At 47.3% G+C, this 8606-nt stretch overlaps 1 protein-coding gene across 2 annotated transcripts; it reads right to left on the bottom strand.

Annotated features, from left to right (window-relative positions):
* Positions 1-6: 6 nt before the first annotated feature.
* VTCN1 (V-set domain containing T cell activation inhibitor 1) lies at positions 7-5334 on the bottom strand. 2 transcript variants are annotated; one of them, XM_048927676.1, is made up of 4 exons: positions 5215-5334; positions 4124-4188; positions 2437-2784; positions 7-1179 (listed from the first exon to the last, which is right to left on the bottom strand). In XM_048927676.1, exons 1-4 carry the CDS (start codon positions 5244-5246, stop codon positions 890-892), a joined length of 735 nt encoding a protein of 244 aa, XP_048783633.1. In that variant the 5' UTR covers positions 5247-5334; the 3' UTR covers positions 7-889. The 2 variants fall into 2 exon arrangements, with proteins under 2 accessions (XP_048783633.1, XP_048783624.1); XM_048927667.1 differs by lacking the exon at positions 5215-5334 and having other exon boundaries at positions 4124-4417.
* Positions 5335-8606: the final 3272 nt, after the last annotated feature.

Below are 8606 nucleotides of genomic sequence, written 5' to 3'. Positions count from 1 at the left end.
AGGATGGTATGGATGACAACTGAACATTCTTAAATCCTGCTACATTTCCTTTCAAACTATGCTTTAGGCTCTCAAGTATTGCATGCAGCTTACTGATCAGATTCTGTTCTGTACAAGCACTGCTTTAAAAACACAGCTATTCCTAATATATTAAGACCCTTCTTTTTATGTACACACGGAGGTGGCAGTAGTTGGTCGTTAACTTAATTGGATAGGATTGTGAAGCCTAACTCTGTTTCTAGAGAAGCACTGATATGTATAATTTATGTATTTGTTTATTTATTCATTTTGTAGGAACTGAACTAATGAATGAGTCTAGCACCAGGAAAAAGGAAAACCTGGTGTTATGGTGATACTAGCGTTGTGTACACATTCCCAAACTAGTTTGAAGGCTGTAATTCTGTTGCCAAACCACAGATTGTGTTACTATTAGTGCTTCAGATATGAGAGAAAAGGATAGAACACCACAAATTCCAGCTGAGGTTTGTTTGAAAGTTTGCTATGCTGTGAATAAGTACTTCTAAATAAAGGGCTGGAGTCAGAGACACTGATACCAGGAACAGCTAAAGGTCAGCTGGTTTGTTACAAATGCAGTTATCTAAGCTGAAGTGGCTAAAGAAAGTCAAAAGTTGGAGGGTTTGGTTTGAGGTTTCAGTGTTTTCAGTGTGTGCTCAGCTCCTCTGCTCTGTGCTGAGCACACACGGGACCTCGTCTACCAAATATGCTAAATAATGCTCTGCTATTTTGAATCCAGCAGAGGAAAGCAAGCAGTGGTCCCTGCCTTCTCCTCCTTTCCCAAAACTGCTCATCAGTACAGAGCAGGCAGTGCTGCAGGATCCCCCATCACACACCACACACTGACTGAACTGCCCGTGGTCTCTGGGTGCTGTTAATCTCTACCTGTCACTTTGATGTTCCCTGTAGCCTTGGCAATGCTGTTTTCAATCACACAGGTGTACGTGGCGTTGGCTGTAATGTTGCGCAGAAAGGAAACCACTTTCACAGTGATGTTCTCAGAGTTCAGCTCATAGCTGGTGTTGGCAGCATGAGGCAGGCACTTCCCAGCGTTGCTGTATGCCGTCCAGCGCACAGTGGGCTGAGGGAACCAGCGCGGCGCTTTGCAGTCCAATGTGTCCCCGCTGCTACTGGTCTGCATGTGGACCCTGGGGGTGCTGAAGGCTTGGGGAGGGAAGCAAGGAGAATCAGAAAGGTAAACATCTGAGAACCGGGCCCTACTTGCTTGCCAGTCCCAGTCGTTCCTCACATCTCACATCTCAGTGCTGCATGTGGCCAAAAACCACAGGCTCAGGCAGTCTTAGAATCATAGAATCATAGTATCATAGAATCACTAAGGTTGGAAAAGACCTAAAAGATCATCCAGTCCAACCGTTCACCTATCACCAATAGCTCCCACTAAACCATGTCCCTCAACAGGGATGTCTGTAGGAGAGCAAAGTCTCCTTGTGACAAGGCACTCCAGTTTGACAAGATCTGCTGAGGTTGTGGCACAGCTTTAGTGTTTTTAAGTAATTCTGCTAGTTACATTTGAGCTTGGTCCTGGACACACAGCCCAGGAGGTTAAATGGTTAAATCTAGCAAATACGTAATGCTTCAGGTAACTACGAGATAGGTTGTTTGTTGCTTTGATAATCACGTTTTAAAGGGGTATAAATTATAAAAACAGGATAAAGATTGTGAATGTACTAGAATTTTGACTATGCAGCAGTTCTGGCTGGAGATATGTCTTAAGTTATGAGAGAAAGAAAAAGAAAAAAACCTTTTATCTTTAACAGGCATAAAATCTGGATCTTTCTGAGATCATTCAGCAACACCCATTCTAAAAATAGGGGTTCTTCATAGACAGATGATTAGCTAGTAAACTGCACTTCTTATCCTCTTTTCCAGTTCTGGATATTCAGCTTGGAGCACGATCTAAAGCCTTGGCAGACCCAAGCGGCACTTTATGTCCTTCAGGACCTGATAGAGGTGGGAAAAAATTGTGTCAGCTTTCACCTTCTGTCATGCCATGGAATAAAGGCAACAGCACACTCACACAATCCAGTTTGGCCTTTCACAAAAATAACATTTCAGACTTCACAAGAAGTTTCCAGCTCAGCCACTGACGCTGGGCTTTGCCCCCTTCTGAACACGTGTAATTCCTTCACCAAGTCTGGTTTCACTGAAACAGCATCTCAGGGAAAAGATCCTCACAACCACCATCAGACTGTCCTACTCAGGTGTGAAGAGCCCCATGGTGACTGCCAGATGGGTCCTCCTTGCCCAACTCCTGCTCAAGCAGGAAGAGTAAGGTGCTCAGGACAACATCCAGGTGGCTTTTCCTGCAGGCGACCTGTTCTAGAGGCCTAACCTGGCCACATCATCCTATGTTTCACAGCGTGGGTTTCTTTTCTGTATCCCCAGACAGCATTTCCTCACCTCCCGTCTGGTACCGCAGCACTGCCGCTCCACTCCCTCGGGATGTGGTGACGGAGCACCTGTAGGTACCAGCATCGGACAGCTGCACCTCTCTCAGCTCCAGGGAAGCATTTCCACCCATCACCTGGTCTGCAAAAATGGCCGTGCGGCCTTGAAACACCACGTCTTGTTCTTGCAGGTGGTCCTTCCCTCCTCTGAACTCATGAACCAATCCGGCCACTCCAACTTTTGCCCACCGAATCACTATGCTGCCCATCCAGATGTCAGGCTCAAAGGTGCAGCCCAGGAGGCCACTCTGGCCAATGTTCCCAGGTGACGTCAAGGCGGTAACGTTGATGGAGTGCTTCCCTGCAAGGAGAAAGCATGGTGGCATGAAATGCAGAGAGATCAGGCCAGTCCCAGATTTGAAGACACTTCCCATCTGTGAGAAGGAGAACGGGGTCTTCAGGATTTTCTGCATGTTTGGCTTTGGGGCTCTGGGCCCTGGGACAATTCCTGCTAACACAGTGTCAAACCCCCATCAGCACAGGCTGCTTCACACTTTTCCACCCCTTTCTTCAGCAGCATAAAAAAGTAAATGTTTCAGTTGCCAGAACCCAAGATTAAAACAACAAAACAAAAGTCCCTTTAATTCTGCTGTGAAAGCAGAGGTCAAGAATTCACTTACTGGGTCAACTGGAATTCAGCCTGATCAGCCAAGCTCATTCATGCCTATGACAAATCTTCTTGGAAATCCTGTGTGTGTAAATCTCTGTGTTATTTATTCCACACGGGAGCTCACAGTCTCCAAAGAGCAAAGTACAGAGCCTCAATGAGGGGGAAAAAAATGGCTGAATTTTGAGAAATCACCAGTCCTGAAAAAAAAGTCCTGAGACACCTCTCAGAAAGGATCCGTCTTGCGTACTTGCTGCCATGATAGGGAAGCAGAGCCCTAGAGTTGACACCATGACAACTCATGTCTCTTGCAGCATCGACCAGTGTCCATGTTCTGGGAGCTCCACCATTGCCTCACAGGCAAGGCTGATCTCAAGTGTAGCTGGCAACGCTTTGTAGGTGGCTTCTTAAATCACAGAATCACAGAATGGCCTGCTATGTGCAGGGTCACCAACCAGCAGACCAGGCTGCCCAGAGCCACATCCAGGCCTTGAATGCCTCCAGGGATGGGGCATCCACAGCCTCCTTGGGCAACCTGTTCCAGTGTGTCACCACCCTCTGTGTGAAAAACTTCCTCCTAATATCTAACCTAAACGTCCTCTGTCTCAGTTTAAAACCATTCCCCTTGTCCTGTCACTATTTACCCTTGTAAACAGCCGTTCTCCCTCCTGTTCATACGTTCCCTTCAAGTACTGGAAGGCCACAACGAGGTCTCCCTGGAGCCTTCTCTTCTCCAAGCTAAACAAGCCCAGTGGTTTTTTTTTTCCCTTTTTCTCTACTTTAAGAGCTATGCAACAGCCAGGCTGTGGTTTAATGCCACGGAGCTTTGCTGAGAAATGTCAGAACGGAAGTCACCTGTGCAACTTTCACTCAGCCATCTTGCAATCATTACATTACATTAAAATGAAGCCTTAACTAAAAGCTGGTGGATGGCCCTTCCACACAGGATCACACCTCAGGATGGAGGCTACTGATGCCAGGGCAGGATTGTGTCACCCCGTGGCACCAGCAAGGAATGCAAGTGGTCACATACCTGAGATACCAAACCCGATGATCAAGGCAATCACGGCAGCTAGGATGATAATGACTGTAGTCATGCTATTCAGGGAAAAAAGAACACCGTTACCATGCAACCTACCTCCCTTACACCTGGCGTATGTCTGCAGAGCTGCTGGTAGGAAAGAGGCTGAGGCAGGAAAGTGACAGACTTGAAGTGAGGTGTTCTGGTGAGGTGCAGGACTGTGGTAGCGACAAGAGTTGCTGTGATTGTTCTTCATCAAAGGTAGTGGATCATGTGGTGGAAGGAGAGGAGCCCCAGGTTCTTCCCCCAGAGCAGAGCTCTCCAGACTGCAGCCTCTGGTTCATGAGTACAGCCCTTCCCTACCAAATCGAATCGTCCTCACTGATGAGGGAACAGTTCCCCAGAGAGGTGAACAGAGAGCACTGAGACCCCACACCCCAAGCCATGCATGAGCAGCACGTTGATATCCACTTTGCAAGCTGCCCAAACCAAGGGGATGTGAAAAAGATGGAGCATGGCTTGTGCACAGACCATCCTGCTCCCAGCTGCTGCTCAGCTTGCATGGGACACGCTCTGAGCAGCTGAAGCCTTTCCTACAGAATAAATCCAAGTGCAAGTGTCTCACACACCTCAGTGGAACCTCTGCCTTCATCCAGCTTGGAAAAGCTCATACATGAGATGAAGAAATGCAGCTTGTTGGTGACTCAACAACAGGGACATGGAACCTTCCTCAAGCCTAGGATACCCTAACCTACCAGAGCAGGCACAAAGAGCCTTCCTCAAGCCATCACTGCCCTGGTCTGCAGCAGCATTCACTTCGAGATGGTATTTATTCCACCCATGCAGTTTCTGGGACGTCTGTCTGCATTCTGGGTGCAATTGATGACCTGCAGGAGGGAGTCCAACAGATGCACTGCCTTACTGACAGTAAAAAAGAAGCTATTCTGGTATTTAAGTAGTCTCAGTGAATGCAGTATAGGGTCAAGCTGCAAAGAACTCTTCTCTAGAAAGCTCCTGGCAGCAGTGTGATACAGTCAAGCAGATTGGAAGAAGCAGCTCCCTCCCTCCTCTCACTCCCAAAGCAGACACAGATTATACTGTACCTCCAGAACATCACCTGGCCTTGGGATGCCATGGTCACTTACAAAGACGAGCCAAAGACCAACTGCCCAAAGGTTGCACACAGTGTGCAGCACAGCCCCTGTCTTTCACACGATGCATTCTCCCAGGCTGTCCTGCTTAAATAACTGAACCCAGCTAAGGAGTGGTGAGTCCAAGCAGTGAACTCCCAGGAATGAGGAAACAGTATCTTGGCTCCCCCCACCAGGCCATTCACTAGAGGGACGGGAGAGAATTCTTAAACCATCCATTTAAGAAGCATTTAATTTGATTTAAACTGAAAAATAGTCCAGCCTTTGGTTTGGTAGCTGGCTGTTCCTGCGATCCGGCTGCAGCAGTCTCCCATGCAGACCCACAGCTGACCTGTCACTGTATTCAGGACTACCTCTGGTCTCCCAGCTTAAAATCTCCAATTATGCTGTTGTCACTGAGTAGACAGGTCCTCCTCCTGGCTCCGTTTGCAATGTACACCTTCTGTTTCTCTGTACTGTGCTAAGAGGCTCCTCTGAGCTCAGAATAGCTGCACAGGTTTGGTGATGGTCACTTTTCTAATTGCTATTTTCTTCTGCTAGACTCTTTCAGACAAAATTACTCTTTCCTGAGCCCAGCTCCTGCTGCTCTGAGAGCTGTGGACATGAGAGCATGTAGAAGAAAGAAAGTGGACCAGACCTTCCAAGTCTTTCCCTCCACGCTTGGTCTCACTCATGGCTGGGGTTGGACTGAATAGCTCTTGGGGATGAAGAGGTTGAGAAGGGCAAAGATTATGAAAGACTGGAGAAGGGAAGGCAGCTTGCACCACTGCTGGGTTTCCCAAAAGGAAACCTGAATATCCTGTCATTTACATATGGATGGTGTTCCAGGGAAGATGGTGAAAAGGGGATTTTTCACAGTTCTTAGATACCTTCAGTATGTTTGGATGGTTACTGGGAGCTAACAGTTTTTCCATGCAAAGATGACGTCTGGAGGAGCTGTCAACAGTCCAGCACAGTGACCAGCCTAACAAACAAAGCAAATTTCTTTCTCTGCAACAACCAGAGGCCTAAATGAAGACCCAGCATATAATCAAAACTCATCAGTGACCAAACCAGCAGCAAACACTGAGTGATGTTCAGGAGCACAGTAACCACCTAATGGTGTATGTGCAAGATGTCAGATGTGTGTGTGCTCAATCTTTTGGATCACAATTCAACTCTAAAACAGCCCATTAACAGCTACAAGGAATGAATGTATCCATAGTGCATGACAGGTAGCAGACTTTCTAGACAACAAGAGAGCTGTAAGAGGCTGTGGCTCTTGTATACACATGCATTGAAGTCAACCAAGTATTCCAAGTCATTTAGCACCCAGAACTCACCACTTCCAACCTTCTCACACCAGGCTGGTTACATGCCTCAGCTTGTGTGGAACCTCCTCCTATGTCTTACTGCCTTGCACTGATGAGAGTGTGTATCTGAATCTGCACTATGCCTAATGACCCCGTAAGAAGCAAAGGAAAATTAGAAAGCAGATGGTTTCCTGCTTGGTTAGGAGGCTGAATTAGCTGTCCATAAGGTCAGAGGAGTGCCACATGCAGTGTTACTCGTGCTGGGATAGGACTGCAGGACAGAGGAGCCAGGCTGGGACCTTCTCCTTTCAATGGTGGGTTTGTTTGCTGTAGGATTTTTGGGTTTCAGTTCTTGATGTGTTGCTTCAGTAGGAGTGCTTAACTGCTAAGGTAATTGCTGTACAGGTAGAGGAGATGCCTGAACACCTTCAGCAAGGCAGAGATGCAGGCAGGGCCTACTTCCAATGCTCCAATTCCAGCTGCTACTGACAGCTCATCCATCACCCTACTGCCTCAGATAAAACCGAGGAGGGGCAATATTTCATTTGATAATCATTGCCACTCTGTGATTTTTGCAATAGTTTAAACTTAGAATGCAGATTTCATACAGCTTTTACTTCCCCTCTCCTTTAGCCTGGAATAAGTCTTTAATCTGAAGAGATCTGATTTATTTTGCAGCATTCTACTGATTACTCAACTTACCATGAACTAGTACAGCATTACTAGAAGCAAAGAATAGTTCTGGGACACAGTGATCTGGTGGGAAAGGGACTTCTGAGAAACATCCAGCTGCCCTCTCTGGGACCTGATTTACAGCTGCCTTTGGTGTACTGTGCAAACTGGGCATCTCCTTTCAGCATTAGTTCACTCTGGGTTGGTGGTTGGGTTACTTCCACTTGGAAAAACCAGGTCTGCATCTCAGGGACAGACTGACAAGGTAGGACAAGGGCAAGACCATTCACCCAGGGTAAAATCACATTAACTAGTGAGCAACTCATGCCAGAGACTACCCCTTACCACGTTTATCCTGTAAAAAAAATGAGGTATTCGGGATATTTGCCAGGAAAAAAAATATCCAGAGTACGTGGCCACAGAGTCTGCTTAGATCTTACTGGATTTATTAGCAATATCTGACCAGATATGACAGCAGGATCTGGTCCCACCTGATCTGGAAGCTGGTGAACACCTGGAGAAGGCAGACAGGAGCTCTTGGCTGAGGGAAGGCCACAGCAGGCAGTAGTTTTGCTGGGCCCACCAGTGTCCTAAAGCTGGCCACATCACATGCTGCCTCTTGCCTGCACAAGGGAACAGTGGGACCAGGAAGGACTGAAAGTTAGGAAAAAAGAAAAAAACCAGCAGGGCACAAGAAGTGGCCTGTGGGAGGCACATGTACAAGTACCAGGCCAGTCACTGCCCTTCATGGTACAACACATTTCTTTCCTCAGAAGCAGTAATTTTTTCAGAACAGTTCTCTTACAGCAAGTTCATGTTTTATTTCAATGTCATTGGAAAACTGGAGGAGGTATCTGTGAAGGAGAGCAACTGGGAGAAGATGGAGTGGCACACTGACAAGCCAAGTTTGATGAAACACTGAAGGTGAAGGCACAGCAAGCTGAAAAAGAAGATGAAATGCTGGAGATCTTTCCAGCCTTCCGCTCCTAACATGAGTAATGATAGCACTGAGGTGCTTGAGAAGCATTGCAAATGGGAGCACCAGCAGACCCACCCTGAAGGCTGGGAGGAGAGTCTGATGCTGCCTTATCAGTTCTACCTGTGCTTGGCCTCACCTGACCTTGAAGGGAAGAAGGAAGCAGCACCAGTCAGAACAAGCTCTCATATTTCAAAATGTGGTGATGAGCCACGTTGAGCTAGAAGCTGGCAAATCCACCTACACGACCTGTGTGCTCCTGCCAAGGTCTGCCCTGATGTGGAACTCCACGTGGTCAGTGCACTCCTGTGGATTACCTTCTGCCTTGGAAAAGCCAAGAAGCCCTGCTGAACCAGCTTCTGTATTTCTGCAGTCTTCTGGGGATAAGCCAGACACTCGTGCAT

This window comes from Lagopus muta, chromosome 1, assembly GCF_023343835.1.
Source record: "Lagopus muta isolate bLagMut1 chromosome 1, bLagMut1 primary, whole genome shotgun sequence".
In the NCBI taxonomy this organism is placed as follows: domain Eukaryota; kingdom Metazoa; phylum Chordata; class Aves; order Galliformes; family Phasianidae; genus Lagopus; species Lagopus muta.
The sequence above is the reverse complement of the archived record's forward strand: the minus strand, read 5'-3'. Positions and strand labels throughout refer to the sequence as shown.

Coding starts and splice junctions, on each gene's coding strand:
- VTCN1 (XM_048927667.1), bottom strand. CDS start 4,367: ATGAAGAACAATCACAGCAACTCTTGTCGCTACCACAGTCCTGCACCT. Junction 2,785..4,123: donor CATCGGGTTTGGTATCTCAG/GTATGTGACCAC, acceptor TTCTCCTTGCAG/GGAAGCACTCCATCAACGTT. Junction 1,180..2,436: donor GCTGCGGTACCAGACGGGAG/GTGAGGAAATGC, acceptor TCCCTCCCCAAG/CCTTCAGCACCCCCAGGGTC.